Consider the following 22,067-nt stretch of genomic DNA (forward strand, 5'->3'; position numbering starts at 1 on the left):
TGTTGCAGGGGGAAGGAAGGTGGTAAATGGAATTAGTTAAGAAGTTATAAGTAATGGCCGGCGCCGCGGCTCACTAGGCTAATCCTCCGCCTGCGGCGCCGGCACACCGGGTTCTAGTCCCGGTCGGGGCGCCGGATTCTGTCCCGGTTGCCCCTCTTCCAGGCCAGCTCTCTGCTGTGGCCCGGGAGTGCAGTGGAGGATGGCCCAAGTGCTTGGGCCCTGCACCCCATGGGAGACCAGGAGAAGTACCTGGCTCCTGCCATCGGATCAGCGTGGTGCGCCGGCCGCAGCGCACCAGCCATGGTGGCCATTGGAGGGTGAACCAACGGCAAAGGAAGACCTTTCTCTCTGTCTCTCTCTCTCACTATCCACTCTGCCTGTCCAAAAAAAAAAAGTTATAAGTAGGACTGTTGAAATGAGGATAATACAAGATAATACAGAGAGTCCAGTGCTTAGAAACTTTATGGTAAATTAACTAATAAAAGCAAGTTATTTTCCTTTAAGCCTTTAATTAAAGCAGTTAAAATTTCTACCACTGCATTAGTCAGAGAAAGCTTTATGGAGGAAGTGGGTCATGAAGATTGAGCAAGCTTTGAACAGAAAGAAGCGAGGTTAAAGGCATCCAGATAAGGGAACAATATGAGTGAAGGCACAGAGGCAGGTATTCAACATTAATTGCAGCAATACTACAGTTAGGCAGGAGGTTATATTCCAGGAACAAACTGACAGAGAAAACATGACACATTAATGTTAATATGAAAGTACTTAGAATGCACTATCAGAATATAAATGAGGAATAATTGTGCCTGTTGGAACCATAAAAGAAGGTAAGATAGTTGAACTGAAGGATAATGGGGTTTTGCTCTGTGAAGAAATAAGAGAGAGTATTTCTGCCAAAGCAAACAGCACTGACAAAGAACATGCAAGTAGAAGAGTGTTAAGGGTACGATTTATATCCAGCATGGCAAGTAAGATGAACAGGTACTAGGGGATTAGAACTGAGTTTAAAAAGTAAGACAAGGGGCTGATGCTGTGGCATAATGGGTAAAAGCTGTCACCTGCAGTGCTGGCATCCCATGTGGGTGCTGGTTCAAGACTTGGCTACTCTACTTCTGATCTGGCTCTCTGCTATGGCCTGAGAAAGCAGTAGAAGATGGCCCAAGTGCTTGGGCCCCTGCACCCAGGTGGAAGACCCAGAAGAAGCTCCTGGCTCCTGGCTTTGGATCAGCACAGCTCTGGCCGTTGTGGCCATCTGGGGAGTGAACCAGCGGATGGAAGACCTCTCTCTCTCTGCCTCAGCCTCTCTGTAATTCTGCCTTTCAATAAATAAATAAATCTTTAAAAAATAAATAAATACAAAATAAGACAATACAATATTGGGAAGGACCTTATTTTAGAGGTGATAAGGTACCAGCAGAAAATTTTAAACCACAAAATGGTATCATTCATTATTTTTAAAATATCTAACATGGAATTTTAAAATTTTTTATGTTACAACATTTCTCATTTTTTACCAATTCTGACAAAAGAAACTCATGCTTTCTAATGCTACATCTAATTTTAATAAAGTGGCTTCATACAATTCTAATTTCTGATAAACAAAAAGGTACTTCATGGTAAACAGATCAAATCATAGCATTTCATATTAGTAACCATAAAACAATAAACATACCCCTGTGTCTGTATCAGATTTTGATGAATTTAGGCTTTCCTGAGAAGGTGATGGGGACACACGCCCTAAAAAAATCAAAATTGTCAAAAGGAATGCATGTATATATATAACACCCACTCAAAATAACAACATTCAAAAACAACAGAGTAAACCCAGTTAATAGATAATGTAATATTCTGGAAAATACATTTTCCATACAAGTCAAATGAAACTATAAGCAAGAAAGTATTTTTTTCATCATTTTTATATAAATGGGTTAATTATTCCTCCAATTTAGTAACAAAAATACTGTTAAATCCTCAACATTCACAGTGAATAAATTCTTGTTTATCACAATAAACAGCAAGAAGCACAATTAAGGGGCAGAGGTTGAGTCTCCATGTTCACTGAAAAACAGTATTCCTGCTCTGGACAGGGCAAATGAAAGAAATTACAAACAGCTAGGATGACAAAAACTCACTGTATAGTAAACACACTTCTGTTTTTTTTTTTTTTATCAAGTCATCATTATCTTCGATTATGTATTACAACTTAATGTAAACAATACCCAAGAATTTACTAAAGTACATAGGGCCTAACTTGCCAATTTGATGAATCTCCCTAGAATTCTATGTTCCTCAAATTGGTGTTTCAATTATAAAGCCAATGCTCTTATCCACGGCCACCTATATTCTCCTTTCTCCCATTTATTAACCTTCTGTTTTTAGCTTTAGGAGATGGGAGAGAGGACAGTGGAAACATTTACAACACAGTTTAATAATTATAAGAAATCTCATATACTTAAAGCTCCTATTTACATCAATTCTATATACTTTCCCAATAATTTGCTATGATACATAAGTATTTTTAAAAAATGTACAGTCAGTACGAACAGACATAATGTTCTCAGGATTCTTTTCTCCACTCAGCATTTTACTATGCCCCACTGATATATTGACAATTCCCATTTATTTTCCATGACCATTTCCTTAATCATTCTTTACTTATTGGGTGCAAATATGAGTGCTATCCTCTTTTTCTAGTTTACAGAGACATTTCATTTCAACCTAGGATAGAATGGAAAGTTGTTGGGGAAACCAAATAACTTTGTTCTCAGTAGTTGAAGAAATTAACTATGCACTACATCTCAAGAGGAATAAATCAAAAGCTTTGTGGTAGCTCTTTTCATGGGCTTTTTGCTGTTAACGTCTGTTTAACTTGTACGTTTTTTGCTATTATGGTAAGTAGTGGTTGCTGCAAATGACTGCTAGATAAGAAGATTATTATATCCAAAATGTAAAAACTCCAGATTTTTCTAGATATTCCAACAAATGAAAAATACCTTCAGTATTGTATTTCATTCGCATATTGTTGAAATAATCAAAAGCATTTTTTAAAGCCCATATTCTCACTACATTGTCTTGTCCAGCTGAGGCAAGTAATCGGCCACAGTGAGAAAACTTCATAGTCCAAACAGCTCCCTATGAAAACAAAAGAAGTCCAAAAGTTATTACTTTAAAAGTTTAGAGACGTTACTTTTAAGCCAAAGTTGAAAATTATGCCAACCTATACATACCAAAATAATGTTCACCAGTTAAGGCCAAAAGTCCAATAGTGCTGTAATACAGATTGAGCATCCCTAATCCAAAAATCCTAAACATGAAATACTTCAAAATCCAAAGCTATTAGAACATCATGTTGAAGGGCTGGCTCTGTGGCGCAGTGGATTAAAGCCCTGGTCTGAAGCGCCAGCATCCCATATGGGTGCTGGTTCTAGTCCTGGCTGCTCCTCTTCCAATCCAGCTTTTTGCTGTGGCCTGGGAAAGCAGTAGAAGATGGCCCAAGTGCTTGGGCCCCTGCACCCACGTGGGAAACCTGGAAGAAGCTCCTGGCTTTGGATCGGCGCAGCTCTGGCCATTGCGGCCATCTGGGGAGTGAACCAGTGGATGGAAGACCTCTCTCTCTTTGTCTCTACCTCTCTCTGTAACTCTTTCAAATAAAATAAATCTTTAAAAAAATTATGTTGGAGCTCAAAAAGTTTCAGATTTTGAATCATATTAGATTTCAGTATTTTTGATTAAGGATGCTCAACTGCTAAATTCTATACAAATATTCCTAAATCAAAAACTCTAAATTGTGAATCACTTTTGGCTGCAAGCATTTCAGATATGGGTACTCAATTTTTACCACAAATGGAGACTTTTAGAAAAAGGCAAGACAAGATCAATGTAGTCTGCCACAATTTAAACTACTTCAAGACCCTCAACCACATCTATATTCATGGAAATGGGACCTTCACAATGGCCAGGAAATGTAATTGGAAAAGCTCTAATCCTAGTTTTGAATATTACTCCCCTAGAAGATCATAAAGGTGGGGGTGGGGAGCAGAACCCTCAGCATAGCACCAATAACTCTTGATCAAGACTGAGGAAAAATAAGTGACCATGACCCAGTTCAGCCATGACCCTGAAAGCAGTAGGCACTTGGAAAAATACTAGAATGGTGTGATCTTACCTTGCTTTCTCTCTCTACAAACAAGGCTTTGCATTATACAACTAGAATCTCTACATACTGAAAACAGTGGAGGAAGTGTGTCTGTGTGTGTGGTGTTAAAAACATAAACCCTTAAATTAGAAATGTCAAACCCTATTGCAACAAATACTATTATAACACACATCTAGGCATATTGAAAAGATTATCCAAATTAGAAGCAACAGATGATTTGCTGGAATAACATTTACTTCAACAAATCGGAGTATATTAAAAAGTTTATCAGGGCCAGTGTTGTGGTGTAGCAGGTAAAGCTGCTGTCTGCAGCGTTGGCATCCCATATGGGTACCAGTTTGAGTCTCAGCTGCTCCACTTCTGATCCAGTTCCCTGCTAATGTGCCTGGAAAAGCAGTGGAAAATGGCCCAACTTCTTGGGCCCCTGAACCCACGTGGGAGATCCAGAAGAAGCTCCTGGCTTCAGGTCAGGCAGCTCTGGCCGTTGTGGCCATTTGGGTAGTAAACTAGTGGACGGAAGCCCTCTCTCTCTTGTAACTCTGCCTTTTTGATAAATAAAACTTTATTTTAAAAAAAGGTTTTTCATGAGATTTTACTTAAAACAGAACATTTATCCAGTTCTGAGTCTTATTACTGTTTTTCCTGTGTTTCTATAATTTTGAGTAACTGAAATACAAGAGTGCACTTTCATCCATGTTGGGACACCTGAAGTTTAATGGAGAACTTGAATCTACCTCTGCCTCTCTCCTTGTTTTAGCTGAGTATCTCACTTTACAATACATACATATTGTACTTCTAAAATAGTTGTGTCAATTATTTAATATATAGGGGGGAACATTTTAAACAGTTTTCAAAGTGACAGGCTACCCTCTAATTTAATTGCTTTCAAGTGTGGTTCCTTTGCACAGCTTTCTTAATGATATATGCCTGGAGTTTAGTTACTCAATGATTAATTTCTTCAGTAATAATTTAGAGGGGCCAGTGTTGTGGAGCAGCAGGTAAGCCACTGCTTGTAACACCAGCATCCCATTTCGGAGTACTGGTTCAAGTCCCAGCTTCCAATCCAGTTTCCTGCTAATATACCTGGGAAGGCAGTGGAAGATGGCTCAAGTACTTGGGTTCCTGCCACCCACGTGAGAGACTTTGATGGAGTTCCTAGGTCCTAGCTTCAGCTTGGACCAGCCCTGGACATTGTGGACACTTGGGGAGTGAACCAGCAGATGGAAGATCTCTCTCTCTGCCTCTCCCTCCCTCTCTTCCCCCTGTACTCTCTCTATTGTTCTTTTAAAATAAATAAATAAATAAGTAAATAAACTTTTAAAAAAGATTTATTTATTTATTTGAAAGGAAGAGTTACAGTGAGGCAGAGGCAGATAGAGAGAGAGAGAGAGAGAGAGACAGAGAGAGGTCTTCCATCTGCTGGTTCACTCCCCAGATGGCTGCAATAGCTGAAGTTGTGACAATCCGAAGTCAGGAGCCAGAAGCTTCTTCCAGGTCTCCCATGTGGGTGCAGGGGCCCAAGGACTTGGGCCATCTTCTACTGCTTTTCTAGGCCATAGCAGAGAGCTGGATTGGAAGTGGAGCAGCCAGGACTTGGACTGGCACCTGTATGGGATGCTGGCAATGCAGACGAACGGCTTTAACCCACTACACCACAGCGTCGGCTTCATAAATAAATATTCTTAAAAACTAACAATTCAGAGACAGAATCTGTATCACCTATTAATTAAATCATATCAATATAATTTACCCTTCTTGGTCAGGCTAACACAATTACATATGTAAGAAGAGATCAGTTTTATTGAAGCCAACAAAAACTGTATTAATCCTGAAAAATGTAAAGGTTGCTTACCATATGCTCACCACTAAGATCTTGTACCACTTTGATCTGATCAAAATCATATGGTCCTTTGAAACCATGTGCTGCTTTGAATTTAACTGGTCTTGTATATGGCATTCCTTCATCATCACTTGATGAAGGATCATCTTGATCAGTATGAAACACTGAACAGAAAAGTAACACAAATCATTACTAGCTAATAGATACAGCTACTCTCACCTTTTCCTATCTACAGTTTACCAAGAAAATTCATTTAATAGAAAAGCAAAATTTGCCTATTATTATATAACATATTGGTTAACAGCATGGAGTCTGATGCCAGAGTGCCTGGGCTCAAATCTACCTCTGTCATTTATTACTGCCATGACCACACGCAAGTTAGTCAACATTTTTATTATGCCTCTTAGTTTTTTCATCTACAAAACGAAGATAATTATTGTATTTACATCATGGAGTTTTTATGGGATTAAATAAGTTACTACAGGTAAAAGTGCTTAAAACATTGTCTGGCATGTAAGTGTTTACTGAATAAAACAAATGAGTCCAATGACAAAGGCATACAAGATTAAGATTTGTGAAAATTTAGAAAATTTACCTGATATTGAAAATATTTATGAAAGCTAAATAACCTTGTAAAAGTAATTTAGAGCTGATTATTGAATACTTAAACCTTCCAGGTTGTGCTGTCAAATCATAAAATATGTACAAATTTGAGGGGGCCAGTGCTGTGGCATAGCAGGTTAAGCCTCTGCCTGCAGCACCTGCATCCCATAAGGGTACCAGTTTCAGTTTTGCTGCTCCATTTCTGATCTAGCCCCTGCTAATGTGCCTGGGATAGCAGTGGATGATGGCCCAAGCACTTGGGCCCCTGCCACCCACGTGGGAGACCTGGATGAAGTTCCTGGCTTTGGCCTCGCACAGTCCTGGCTGTTGCAGCCATTTGGGGAATGAACTAGCAAGATAGAAGACCTCTCTGTTTCTTTCTCTCTCTTTCTCTCTTTAACTTTGCCTTTCAAATAAATAAAATAAATCTTTAAAAAAATGTACAAATTCATGTTTAAGATACATAAATTCATTTTTCACACTTATAAAATTAAGAGATTAAGTTGTGATTTACTGAAATTCTAAAATGTTAGCTATAAAGGTTTATTACTTTCAATAGAGTGCTCTATGAACTAAAAGGCTAAATTTAGATGATTACAAATTAACTGAGTACTCAGTTGAAATGTTCTTTTTTAACTTACCTTCATCTCTAACACTTTTAACTTTATTTATAGCACGTTCACCATACTCCTCAGCAAGGTGCTTTGCTCTCTTTACTGATTTTCCAAGGAACTTCTTCAGTTGAGTCCTTAACAAAAATACAAAAAAAAATATGTTAATTCAACAAATCATAAAAGTTCAACAATTCACAAAGTTATTAGTACACTATTTTGAAATAAACTTCTTTTCTTTGTACATAAATGGATGTATGAATTCCTAAATTCTTTCTATGAAATAAGCACATGCATATTTAAGTCAGTATGGCTATAAAGGAAATACAGGTACTTTCTCCAATTTACAATATCATATATTCTAAGGCATTAGTTTTCAATGGTGACTAATAATTGATAGGCAGGGTAGGATGGTTAACACATAAACAAGACTAGTGTCTGCAAATACTAACTGATAGAATAAAAAAGGGAGAGAACGATCCATCATGGGAAGCGGGATACACAGCAGACTCATAGAATGGCAGATGTCCTAAACAGCACTCTGGCCTCAGAATCAGCCCTTAAGGCATTTGGATATGGCTGAAGAGCCCATGAGAGTATTTTAGGCATGGAAAGCCAAGACACCCTGGGGGAAAAAAAAAAGAAGACCTAAATGAAAGATCTCCGCGAGTCCGTGAGTGAGATCCCAGTGGAAAGAATGGGGCCATCAAAGAAGGAGGTACCTTTCTCTGAGAAGGGAGGAGAGAACTTCCACTTTGACTATGACCCTGTCAGAATAAGATCGAAGTCGGCGAACTCAAAAGGCTTCCGTAGCCTTGGCAACTCATGACTAGAGCCTAGGGAGATTACTGACGCCATAAACAAGAGTGTCAAATTGTTAAGTCAACAACAGGAGTCACTACATATTTACTTCTCATGTGGGGTCTGTCCTTAATGTGTTGTCCAATGTGAAGTAATGTTATAACTAGTACTGAAACAGTATTTTTCACTTTGTGTTTCTGTGTGGGTGCAAACTGATGAAATCTTTACTTAATATATACTAAATCGATCTTCTGTATATAAAGATAATTGAAAATGAATCTTTTTTTTTTTTATTTTTTTATTTTTATTTTTTTGACAGGCAGAGTGGACAGTGAGAGAGAGAGACAGAGAGAAAGGTCTTCCTTTGCCGTTGGTTCACCCTCCAATGGCCGCCGCGGCCGGCGCGCTGCAGCCGGCGCACCGCGCTGATCCGATGGCAGGAGCCAGGAGCCAGGTGCTTTTCCTGGTCTCCCATGGGGTGCAGGGCCCAAGCACCTGGGCCATCCTCCACTGCACTCCCTGGCCACAGCAGAGGGCTGGCCTGGAAGAGGGGCAACCGGGACAGAATCCGGCGCCCCGACCGGGACTAGAACCCGGTGTGCCGGCGCCGCTAGGCGGAGGATTAGCCTAGTGAGCCGCGGCGCCGGCCGAAAATGAATCTTGATGTGAATGGAATGGGAGAGGGAGCTGGAGATGGGAGGGGTGCGAGTGGGAGGGAAGTTATGGGGGGGGAAGCCATTGTAATCCATGAACTGTACTTTGGAAATTTATATTTACTAAATATAAGTTTAAAAAATAAAATAAAATGGAAATACCTGGGCCCTATCCCCAGATAATCTGATTTAGAGGGTCTAGGGCAAGGCCATGAATCTGCAGTGAGAATCACTTTGAGAAAACTGCTACAGATAGTTATCTTAAAAACACATTTTACCAATAAAAAGAAAGGTAGAAGTATTAATTCACAAAAATTCAATGTTTTGGTAGCCAAAGATGGTCTCTTGTCTTTTTTTTGTTTCCAGGGCCGGTATCTGAATGTAATAAAATTAGCCTGAGCTTTCCTAGTAGATACTCCCAAATACACTGTAATACAAACATGCATGCATCTCAAGCTTCCATAAATAGAACTTATTTATTGCTTTTTCAATTATCTAAGCTTCAAACTTAATACAGTTGGATTATTTAAAAAACAAAGCACAACATGTAATATTTAAAATTAAAAAAATTTACAAATCAGGGGTACATTTTTACCACTTCAAAGAAGCTCAAATTAGGGACAGTATTTGGCTAATTCCTACTTACTTTTTAGGTCTCAGATCATACAGCTTTCTCTCAAAAAGTCGTCTCTTGACTTTAAATCAGGGTTTCCTGTTATATACTCCCATGGCACTCCATACTTTTCTTTTACAGCAAACACTTAGATTTATTTATGTAATTACATGTGTAGTGTGTTGTCTATTTCTCCCATTTAACTGGAAGCTCTATGAGGGCAGAAACTATGATTGTCTTCCTAACTGTTGTATACTCAGCACCTAACTCCCAAGTCTGGCTAACACAAAGGTAGCAATATATTTACTATTGGTACTGTTATGAAGATATACCCTTAACACATTAGATTTTCCAAAAAATGTAGGTTGAGAAACTTTTGGTAGAGTGTAATTCCACCTTTATGAGAAAAAGAAATTCTATGAAGAATACATCAAACTATTAACAGTGATTATTTCTGGATGTGAAATTATGGGAAATTTTCAATTTTTTTTACACATTTGTGTTATTGCTTGTGATAACCAGAAAACAGAGATTGCAAAGAAATAATCTTTGAAAGCACTATAAGGTCTTTATTATCTATAAATCTGACATTTTCTAGAGAGCTATGCACTTATTACTCCTTTAAAAACCAAGAAAACAAACATCTCAATCGTTTTGGATCAGTATGTCTAAAATACATAATTTTATGCCTTCTTAAATGGCACTTAATGTGCTACCATCTTTATTTTCCTTTTTTATAAAGATTTATCTTTTTATTTATTTGAGAGGTAGAGTTACACACACACACACACACACACACACACGCAGAGAGAGAGAGATCTTCCATCTGCTAGTTCACTCCCCAGATGGCCACAATGGCCGGGGCTGGGCCAGGCTGAAGCCAGAATCTAGTAGCTTCTTTCAGGTCTCCCACATGGGTGCAGGAGCCTAAGCACTTGGGACATCCTTCACTGCTTTCCTAGGTACATTAGCAGAGAGCTGGATTGGAAGTAGAGCAGCCAGGACTTGAATCAGTGCCCATATGGGATGCCGGTGCTGCAAGCGGCAGCTTAACCCGCCATGCCACAGTGTAGGCACCTTTACTATTCTGTAACGCATTCAGGGCCTATCAAATGGACTGTAGGCGGCCCATGATACTGGTTCTGCCCTCAGACTTCAAGACAATGAGGTAGGGCCCAGGGAAGCTGGTACCCTGGGTTAATCTCTTCAGGCCAACAGCTACCTCAATGGTTTACCCCAGCATTCAGTGCAAATATTACCATGTTTTATGGGTGTCCTGATGTGAGAAACGTTGAAAAGTGCCATGATCCAGATAGTTGTGCTATGTATGAGTCCCTTTCCTATTTTTCTAATTTTCTTACAACCACAGTACTACCTGCCATTCTTACTTGTCAACTTACATGTTGTCACAGTTTGCTGCAAGCTTGAATACTTCAATATAGGAAGTATTTATAATAGCTCTGAATAAAATTAAAGAAGTTTTATTTTAGAAAAAATGATGAGCTATGTGGCATATCTCCTGGATGCTTATTTTTCTCTTGAATAATTCTTACTTGTCGGGTTCCTGATAGTTGCAATTGCTGGACAGATGAGTTCTAAAAATCTGAGGTGTTATCATATACCTGCCTTTTGGGTATAACTTTTTGAGAAAGTTCTCAATGTTTCCTTTCACATACACTAGGAAAAAAATCAGACTCAAGTAGAGAATTCATTTTGGACCCCAGTTTTAACTGTTGCCATTTAGTGACTTGTGTATGATTAAGCCAAATCCATATGTCTACGACTGTGCTAGATAGATATTTTTAGGAAAAACAGAAGAATGGCATGATCACAATCTTTTTCCAATGTATGATTTAGTTGTTTAACATGTAATGTCTTGTTTTTAAAATGAGAACACAGTTTAAGATAATATATGATAAAGGAAAAAAGTAAGTTGCATAGAATATAGGTTTCACTGAAATCTAGAAAAGGAAGAAATTTGGTATAAATGCTAGAAGTCATGAAAAACCTCATATAGTTGGGTTTACAAAGGCAAATAGTATTTTTCTAGCTAGAGATGAAGAGAAAAAGGAAAAGACACCTGCAAGGACAATCATATTCTAACACTTTTGGTATCCATTATCAGAAAATAACTCAGGGACAATGAAAAACTTATTGGTCATTTACTATATGCCATTTAAAATTGACCAACACATCTCAAGGAATCATAATCCATCAGCTGGGAACACTGGGTAGCAGTTGTACATGGACATATAAACTGGTTAAAGCATAGATTTAAAATAGCATGGTAGTTCTAATATTTTTGTTTTTAAAAAAGATTTATTTAATTTACTTGAAAGGTAGAATGACACAGAGAGAGAGGCAGAAAGGGAGAGAGAGAGAACAATGGAGAGGGAGGGAGGGAGTGAGGGAGGAAGTGGGAGAGATAACTTCTATTTACTGGTTCATACCCTAAATGGCCACAATAGCTGAGGCGGGGCTAGGCTCAGGCCAAGAGCCAGGACCTTCACCCAAATCTCCCACATGAGTGGCAGGGGCCCAAGTACTTTTTGCCATCAACTGCTGCCTTCCCAGGCAAATTAGCAGGGAGCTGGATTGGAAGCAGAGCAACTGGGACTCAAACTCAAACCGGCACTCTGAGATGAGATGCCAGTGTTGCAAGTAGCTGCTTAACCTATTGTACTACGGGGACCCTGGTAGTTGTAATATTTTAAATAAAAGCTTGAAATGAAGAGGTGTACAGTAACTCACGTCTTCTGTTTTAACCTTCCACCATCAGTATCTGTTGGTTGAGACTGTAATTTCTCTTCATCATCTGACTGTGCTGCATCATTACTGTAAGAGGAAAAGTCATTTTAAAAGAAACCATTTTCCTATACTTCTCAAAAATCTCTATTTATAGTTATCAGCTAATCAGAACATGAAAATAATGTATGAATCAGCTTTATATAATTTTCATTTGAATTATGATACTGAGAACTTGAAGACTTTAGAGACTGAAGTAAAGCATCTTGTTTAAAACAAGGTGCAATATACAAAATACAAGTGAATGCAGTTTAGAAACTTATGAAAACATCTAATACAAAAAAGGCTTTTTACTAGGCAAAATTTACCACACAAAATTGATAAAATACCTGTAGATAACTTCTGGCCCTTTCATCATGTACATCATGCTTTATGTTTAATTTAAAAGCTCTTGCTTTTATAGAATGTTTTACCTATTTCTCATAATAAAGTTAATTGCCTCACTCTAAAGCAATTTCTGACCCTACAGAAACAGTACAAATTGTTATCAAACTTATGATCATTACAGCCAAGTATCAGGAGGCTGAATGTTCACCTTACATGGCTTTTTAGCCTCAAAATGTTTTTGTTATTTCAAATCATAGATTTAATCTGGTATTTACATTCAGAAAATAAAGAGAACACAAACAACTGAATAATAAAAGACAATTGAAATAATTAAAAATGTCAAAAAGATTTAAAACATTACCCTAAAGACATACAAATGATCATTTAAAATATTAAAGTCATAGACAGAAAGATGTTTAATATCAGTCATTAGGGAAATTAAAATGATAACCATAATGAGATATCACTTTATATACAGTAGGTGGCTACCATCAAAGAGATAATGAAACGTTGGTGATGATACAGTGAAACTGGATTCCTGTACATACAGATTATGAGAATGCAGAATGGTGTAACTGCTTTGGAAAATGTTTTAGATTTTTAAAATTACATATATAGTTTAAAATTACATATATACGTGTGTGTGTGTGTGTATGTGTGTGTATCTCCAAGATAGTTGAAAATATGTTCACAGCATCATTATTCATGATAGCTAAAAGGTAGAAATTCAATGCTATTAAATGATGTAGAGAAACAAAATATAACAGAGTCAAACACTAGAATAATGTTCAGCTATAAAAAGGAATGGGAGAACTTTGCAAACACTATGCTAAGTACGAGAGGTTTAAAATGTTTTTATACTGTCTCTAGTATAATATTAATCATTTAAAAGTAGAGAAACTAAATGCTGTGGCGTTAAGATTTGTTCTATTTCCCCTAAGTAACTGTATATTCATAAGAGAGAACATAGTTAAAGAATATATATATTAGCTAACTGTATTTTAATTCCAGATTTAAAAAAGAATACTGAATGAAACCAAATTAGGGATTGTCCTAGTTTATAAACAGAAAGCTTCACCATTCTGAAATACTACAAAGATAAATAACAATACTTGACATACCTTACATACTCTTTTGTTCTTCTCATGATGTGTAGAGTGAGAGGATTAATACCTGTTGGCAGTTTCTCTTCTGCAAGACTCAGAGGTATTTCTTCTCCAGTATCCAGGTTTTTTATCATTACACTGGCTAAAATTTCCTAAGGTTAAAAAAATAACACCAAAATGACCTATAATTTAATCATCTTTGGGGTCTACGATGTAAGCTAATGCCCTTCTAGATATATTCAATATCATGCACAATCATTTTTAACATTTTTATGGTGATACAATTCATATACCACAAAATGTACTCATTTAAAGCATATAATTCACTGGTCTTTAATCAGAGTTGTATAATCATCACCACTCTCTAAGTTAGAATATTTTCATCACCCCAGAAGAAAATCCCGTACCCATTAGCACTCACACATTATTTCCATTTTTTCCTAGCCTCTGGCAACTACTCATCTGCCTTCTATCTCTATGGATTTGCCTGTTCTGGATATTTCATGTATGTTAAATCACACATGTGGCCTATTGTGTCTGGATTCTTTCCCCTAGTATTAAGTTATCTATTATTGTAGCATGGATCAGTATTTCCTTCTGTTTAGTTGCTGAAAGTCATATCACTATTACTATAATAAAACATCACATTTTATTGATCAATATTAATCAGTAGTGGACATTTAAGTTGTTTCTACCTTTTGGCTACTATGAATGCTTCTATGAATATTTATGTACTGTTTTGCAATGACATATGTTTTCATTTTGCCTTGGTATATTATATAGGAATATATGGGCCATATATGGGTAATAACACTGTTTAATATTTTGAGAAACTGTTAAAACTGTTTTCCAAAGTTAATGATTTTTAAAAATGTATTGCTTTAAAGAAATAAAAACCAGGATTTTGTTTCAAAACTTCATTATGAATTGGCCAATAGATGCATATTAAATGTTAATGGTGAGAAACCAGTAAAACAGTAAAATCCATTTTATTTTTTCTAAAATATGCACCATTATATATTTATAAATTATAGACCTTGTTTTCTTTTTTTTTTAATTTTTTTTAATTTTTTTTAATTTTTTTTTATTTTTGACAGGCAGAGTGGACAGTGAGAGAGAGAGAGACAGAGAGAAAGGTCTTCCTTTGCTGTTGGTTCACCCTCCAATGGCTGCCGCGGCCGGCGCACCGCGCTGATCCGATGGCAGGAGCCAGGAGCCAGGTGCTTTTCCTCTTCTCCCATGGGGTGCAGGGCCCAAGCACCTGGGCCATCCTCCACTGCACTCCCTGGCCACAGCAGAGAGCTGGCCTGGAAGAGGGGCAACCGGGACAGAATCCGGCGCCCCGACCGGGACTAGAACCCAGTGTGCCGGTGCCGCTAGGTGGAGGATTAGCCTAGTGAGCCGCGGCGCCAGCCTAGACCTTGTTTTCAATCTATTTACTCTACCATATAATTATGTGAAAGCAAGAAGTCAAATATAAAAGATCCAGCATATCTAAAAAACAAAAACCAAGAATCTTTAATTTAAATTTTTCTTCTACATGATTCATTTTGCCCATCAGCAATAAACTTTATAATTTTTTTTAAATTGTGATAAACTACACATAACATAAAATTCACCCTTTAAAATATTTCTAAGTATATAGTTCAGGACTATAAGGTACATTTATATTCCTGAGCAACCATATTACCATCCATATCTAGAACTTTTTCACCTTCCCATTATGACCTTTATACTTTATGTTTTTAACAAAAAATAAATATAATTCTACCTCATCAGTAAGCTCTCTCCCAGAGTTGGATCTAGGTCTTTGAGGGCCCATCACTTCACCTGCTATTGTCTGCCCATCTGGTGCTTTTCCATTTTCCTGAAATTATAATTTTATAACAGAAAATAGACTGAGTCAACTTCTATAAAATTTCAATTATTCATCACCATACACAGTTCTAAAGAATTCCATAATTCAGGTAATGGAGCTTACTGAAAATTTAAATGGAACACTCCATTTCAGTCCTTTATAATTCCCAGCACGCTGAAAATCATTAGGTACCAAAACTACTGCTGCCCATGAAATAATGTCTTGGTAGATTTGAAAACAAATAAATGTTCTATCTGAAGATGGCAAAAAAGCAGTTCTCTACTAAGACTGCCACCAATCCAGGCCATAAGTAGATATTTTGAAGGCAGGGATCAGAAGGCATTTTTCTGTAAAGACTCAGACAATAAATATTTTAGGCCTTTTTGTTCACATATAGTCTCTGTTGCATATTCTTTTTCTTCTTTGTAGACAACCCTTTAAAAAGTAAAGATTATTCTTAGCTTGGGAACCTATGAACAGTCCACTGCCAATCCTTGCTCTAAGGCTTAGATTAAGAATACAGTGTCATTTCTCCCAGTCTTCCAGGCTGCCCCACCACAGCTATCACCCAAGTAACCTTGAGTCCCAGATTTGGCTGTGGTAAAATCCATGTTATCAAGTCTTGTATAGCCCACTGCCTAAGCACATGAAGCTTTTATGATTAGGAAAAGAAAACTATAAAAATGTCAGGTAAAAGAAGACTACAATGAGTATGTATTAATATCAGCAATATTAAAATAGCAGCAATTATCATTTTTTGAATACCTACTATCTGCCAAACTTGGCCTACTTTGTCTTACTTCATCCTTGCAAGAAACCTTTAAGAAAGGTTCTTTTCCCATTTTATCAACGGAGCATCTGAGATTCAGATGCTAAATTGCTTGTTTGCTAAGCTCACCCAGGCTAGTTAGTAGTGGAGCTGGACAAAGGAAGGTAGGAAGCCAGTTTTGGGGGACAAGGAAATATATGGCCTAAAGAAGGAAGAAGATTCAACAATCAACAAACCAGCCAGTGATAAAACCTATATCAAATATAACACTAATTCACCAACCTGGGCAGTAACTATTTTATCTCCACTGGTAGCACTTGCCAAATCAAGAGAAGGCTGAGAATCCCTGACTGTACTCTCTGAAGCCATGTTTGTAGTTAGGAGAGAATCAGACGTAATATTCTCTTTGGGTACTGCAACGATAATAATAATAACAACAACAACTAGTATTTAAATAGGTCCTTATATAACTTAAAAAGTGCTTTACCTTTTATTTTTTTTGGTTCTTAAAACAACCCTGTCATACAACTGGTTTTATTACTCTCATTTTCTATATGGGGAAATCATGGTTTAAATTATTTATTTAACTTCCTCAAGACTATGCAACTCATAAGAGCCGCCAGACTTGAATTCAGACCTTCAGTCTCCAAATCCCATGTTCTTTTCACCATATTACATTCTCTCTCAGAGAGTAATAGATTTGAAAGTTCAAAGTTCAATGAAATGTTCAATTATAGTATTGTAACTTATCACCAACTTAAATTTTTTTCATTTTTTGTCTATTACTGAGGAAATAATTTTTATAATGTGGTCATCAGTATGGTTTTATATAGCATAAACTGAAACAAAAGCAGATAGTTAAACAGTTTCAACTCTAAAAATCTCCCAACAAAACAGTTATTTCTCAAGTAATACTTGCCGTCTAGATCAGGCGTTTTAAGAGCCTCAAACTCCAATTCACTTTTCTTTTTTCTTGGTGGTGGTGCGGGCCGAGATGGGGGTGGGGGTCTAGGAGGTGGAAAATTAGTTGGAGGGGGTGGGCGTGCTGGAACAGGCTTCTTTGTACTGGCCACTATATCAGGTTCTGGAGTAAGATGTCTTGGGGGTTTGGCAGGAGCCACTTCTTCCACAGCAAGAAAATGAGTAGATAAGGTGTTTGAGGATGTAGGTTCTAGAGCATCACTTCGTTTGCCTTCTGTTGCTTCCTTGTCCAATATTTCTGTTTCCATTTCAGGCACATTAAGCTGCTCAGCTGAACTTACTTCAGTTAACTTAGCAGTTTCATCTACTGGCTTCTCACAGGTATTATCAGTAGGAAAATATTTCTTTGATTCTAATTCAGTTTCTTCAAATACATTCTGACTTTCTGCCTTTTTGGAATCTTCCTGTAGTCCTTGGTCTATGGCTAACAGTCCAGGTATATTGCTGAAATCTGTTCCAGCCCCAAGAGGACGGGAACCCTGATCAGAGAGTTCTTTTCCTTTGGAATCCAAAGAGTCATCTTCAATCTGTAGTACTTTCTGACTCTCCTCAATAATACTTTCAATAATCTGATGAAAGTTTAAAAAGCAGTTTTAAAAAATGAAGCTATTTACAAGGACATAATAATAGCTTTTCATTATACAGTACTTAGCATGTGCCAGACAATGTTCTTAACCCTTAAGATACTGTAATCTTTGTACCATCTTAGGAGATTGTGCTTCTATTGTCATCTTTCTACCAATGGGGGAACTAAGGTATAGAGAGATCAAGTGATTTGTCCAAAGTCAAAAAGCTAGTAAGGATGAAGGTAGTAGAAACCCAGGAGTTTGATTCCAGAATCTACACTTTTAACAATTATGACAGGGAGACTGTGTTAGGACCTGGTCACAAAAGTTCAATCAACTATATAAAATAAAGTTCATCCCTAAACCTACACTGAGATTTATAATATCATAGTTCAATTACATATTTTTGCCAAATTACTTGCAATAACTGCCTGCTGGGTTGAGTCTAATTAATAAAACCATGAGAATAAAATCTACTTAGGATAAGAATCCCACAGATACTGGCCTAAAATGCCAGTATCCCATATTGTAGTACCTGGGTTTCAGTCTTGGCTCCATTTCAAATTCCAGCTTCCTGCTAATACACTCTTGGAGGCAGCAGGTGACAGTTCAAATAGTTGGGTCCCCATGACCCAGGAGGGAGACCTTGATTGACTTCCTGACTTCCCACTTCAACCCTGGCCAAGTCCCAGCCTTTGTGGATATTTGTGGAGTGAACCAGTGGATAGGAGTTCTCTCTCTTTGTCATGTCTCATAAATAAATAAAACCTTTACAAAATAATTCAACTTGTTTATCTCTGAACTCAAGCATATGATGGAAAAAAACTGGCAGATGTGGGGAGACTGACATTGTTAAACAGATTACACCTAATTCTACACTGATGGCAGGATCATGAAAATTCACTCAGCCCATGTGTCTTTTCTCTCCTTTTATTTCTACAAGCTATAAAAATATATACAGGTTTTCTATGTATTCGACCAATATTTAGAAAAAACTAATTTCCTATCAGTCTTGTAGTTACTAACACATTAAGTCTCTCAGCCCATTTATACTTCCACCATGCCCAATCACTGATGATTTCTGATTTCTCAATTCCTTGGCTCCTGGAAGTCAATGGAATGTTTCACAGAACCATCCAGATCTGGCTGACCACAACTTAATACTAACTTGTATAAAACTGCTGTTCAATAGAATTTACTCTTGATTTCTCAGTATATTTCATTTATTAGTTTTTCTTAGTTTTGCTTTTTTAAAAAAACTTTTATTTATTTTTTAAAGATTTATTTATTTATTTGAAAGGCAGAGTTTCAGAAAGGCAGAGACAGAAAGGGAGGGAGGGAAGGAGGGAGGGAGGGAGGAAGGGAGGAGAGAGGGGGAGAGAGGGGGAGAGGGGGGGAGAGAGGGGCAGAGAGGGGGAGAGAGGGGGAGAGAGGGGGAGAGAGGGGGAGAGAGGGAGAGAGGGAGAGAGAGGGAGAGAGAATCTTCCATCCACTAGTTCACTTCCCAAATGGCTGCAATGGCCAGATCTGGGCAGATCTGAAGCCAGGAGCCAGGCGCTTCTTCCGGGTCTCCCACACAGGTACAGGGGCCTAAGAACTTGGGCTATCTTCTACTGCTTTCCCAGGCCATAGCAGAGAGCTGGATAGGAAGTGGAGCAGCTGACTGGAAGTGGTGACTTCGCACAGTACTAGCCCCAGTCTTCAAATTCTTAATCCTAGAAATCACCTCACTTTTACCAGAGGAATATTAAACAGTTCACCTAATTTGTCAGCTAGTTGTTATCAAGCACTGAGGATCTGAAGTGATAACAGAAGTCAGTTTACAATGGGTTTAAAGATGAATAAGAGGTGAAGACAAAGAGAGTGTGTTTTCCAAAAGTTTAGCTATAAATAGATGAGGCTGCAAGAAAGCGATCCAATGTTTATATAAGCTGAAGAGAAGGAACCACTGGAAAGGAAGATAGCAACAAAGTTCTGAAGAAGAAAGGAAAGAAGGTCTTAGTGTGTATTAATAGACCCATCATATATAATAACATTTAATCATCATACAGACCTTGTTAGGTGGCTGGGTTATCTTTCTCCCCAAAGCAGGAATTTGAGTTAATGCATTAAGAATTTTGTCCAATGCCCAACAGCTAATAAGTTACAAAGCCAAAATTTGAAATTCAAATCTTTGTTAAAAATCCATTCTTTGTATTATACCATGCTACTTCAGACAGGGAATAAATTTAGGTTGAGCAACCTTAATTGAAAATTCAAAATCTGAAATTCTCCAAAACTCAAAATTTTTTGAGCACTAATAAGATACTATAAGTGGAAAATTCCACATCCAATCTCCATAAGATGGGTTCATAGGCAAAATGAGGGCACATTAAAAATATTGTATCGAATTACCTTCAGGCTATGTGTATAAGGTGAAACATAAATGAATTCTGCATTTAGTTGTGGGCCCTATTCCCAAGATATCTCATTATATATATGCAAATATCCCCAATTACGAAAAAATTTGAAATCTGAAGTACTTCTTGCTCCAAATATTTTCGATAAAGGATACTCAATTCTGTACTAAATTCTCAGCAATGAATAACATGAAAAAGAGGGAAGTGATGAAAACAAGTTTGTAGATAAGGAGATATAGACAGTATGGAAAGGAATGGATTTAGGCTTCTTGGCCTCTAATGTTTACTTGCAGCTGAAAAGATTATCTGCTGAAGTGAGGGGGATGTGAGTGAGCATAATGTACGTGGGGTAAACAAAAAGGCTTAAAATAATGATTTTGCATAACGAAGTGGCCTATGCCAGAAGAGAGGTCAAAATGAAGTTGAAAATCATGTCTTCCCTAATCTCTTACATCAGAACAATCTCTCCTGCCTCTGAACAACCGTCACTCCTATTGTTCATTAAAGGATGCACACTAATATAAATCCAAGAAAGTACACGGGCTAGTTCTGCATACTTATTCTCTCTACACTAGATAATTAATTCCTAGAGAGCAAGACCCATATTTTCTGATTCTTGATATGCTCCTATAATACCTAGTAATTGTGTCTAGCTTTGTCATTGTTTTCTGAATTTTAGGAGGTAACCAAAATGGAAAGACAGCGAGAATCAAGACCGGCATAGAAATGATCACATTAAAGCACTGTTTGCTTCAAAACGTTCACTCCTTTCCTAGTGACTACAAAATCAAAACCAAAGTGTTCCACAATCTGGCCCTAACTTTGATTTTTATTCATTCTCAAACATTCTGCACACTTCCCAGCTCCATGCCTTTGGCAATACATTTTCCCCTCTATCTCTGCCTGCCCAAATTTTATCCAGTCACAAAGAACTAGCTCAGGTGCTACTTCCCCATTAAGCCTTCCCCATTCCTACTCCCAGGCAGGAAGTAAGGTCTCCCCTTGTGTTATTACACCCGTTTGTAAGTTTATTTGGGCCCTTATTACATTTAGTTTTGTGTCTATACAATTTCCTCTGGTAAAATGTAATCTACTTGAAAGCATGGATTATATCCTGGTCCAGGGTATATCTCCCACAGTTTTTATCATTAATGCTTCATATCTAATTCAACTGAAAATGCTAGAACTTAACAAGTGATACCTAGAATGTTAGACCATACTCTACTGTCCCATAGTGTTTTCTCATTATTTTTTACAACCCAATCTCTCCTTAAAATCAGTTTTTGTTATTAACTATAGAGAGAATAAATTACAAATGGGTAAATAAGAAAGAATGTTTTAAAATGGAAATAAAAAAGTAGAAAAAATTAAAAAAGTTTTCAAATTTCAACAGTAAATTGGTTAGATACATTGTAATACATTTTCTTGATGTAAAGTGACATAACAAATGAAAGCTGAGTATTGATCTGTAGAAATATAAGGAAAATCTAAAGATAGTAAAAGGCAAAATATAAAAATGTCTATACTATACTTGGGCAAAAAGAAAGTATGCAAATAGGTGACAATGAGAAAAGAATGCGGCAAAATTAAGCCAGCTGTTTGTCACATGTAGAATTGTAATTTCTTATTTTAAAGAAAAAAATGGTTTTATTGCTATCATATATGCTAATATATAATACCACCACTTCTCCTAAAGGGGAGTCTTCCTTTTGAAAGAAAAAATATGACCAACATTAAAGTATATAGTCCATTAAATTTCTAAATTGCCTAAAGGTAGAAAAATGGTTTCTACTGGAGGCAACTTTGTTCTACACTCCTCAGACATTAGGTGACATCTGGCACCTAGTGCTGCTACTTATCCTACAATTCATAAACAGCTCCCCCACCCTCCACAACAGGGATATGTCCAGGTCAAAACATCAAGATTGGGGCTGATGCTGTGGCATAGAGGGTAAAGCTGCTGTCCGCAGTGCTGGCAT

The 22,067-nt window shown here is 37.4% G+C and overlaps 1 protein-coding gene across 1 annotated transcript in view; it reads right to left on the reverse strand.

Moving 5' to 3' along the window:
• The window catches only part of WDR44 (WD repeat domain 44), a 98,619-nt gene that overhangs the window by 36,367 nt on the left and 40,185 nt on the right, over positions 1-22,067 (reverse strand). The window contains exons 4-12 of the mRNA XM_002720254.6: positions 17,062-17,692; positions 16,425-16,555; positions 15,287-15,382; positions 13,531-13,667; positions 12,029-12,112; positions 7,241-7,347; positions 6,009-6,160; positions 2,994-3,132; positions 1,673-1,737 (exon numbers count right to left, since the gene is read on the reverse strand). Of these exons, the coding sequence (XP_002720300.1) occupies positions 1,673-1,737; positions 2,994-3,132; positions 6,009-6,160; positions 7,241-7,347; positions 12,029-12,112; positions 13,531-13,667; positions 15,287-15,382; positions 16,425-16,555; positions 17,062-17,692 (1,542 nt within the window). The remainder of the gene's footprint in view (positions 1-1,672; positions 1,738-2,993; positions 3,133-6,008; positions 6,161-7,240; positions 7,348-12,028; positions 12,113-13,530; positions 13,668-15,286; positions 15,383-16,424; positions 16,556-17,061; positions 17,693-22,067) is intronic.

This window comes from Oryctolagus cuniculus, chromosome X (genome assembly GCF_051225735.1).
Source record: "Oryctolagus cuniculus isolate XC-2025 breed Fujian yellow rabbit chromosome X, ASM5122573v1, whole genome shotgun sequence".
NCBI lineage: Eukaryota > Metazoa > Chordata > Mammalia > Lagomorpha > Leporidae > Oryctolagus > Oryctolagus cuniculus.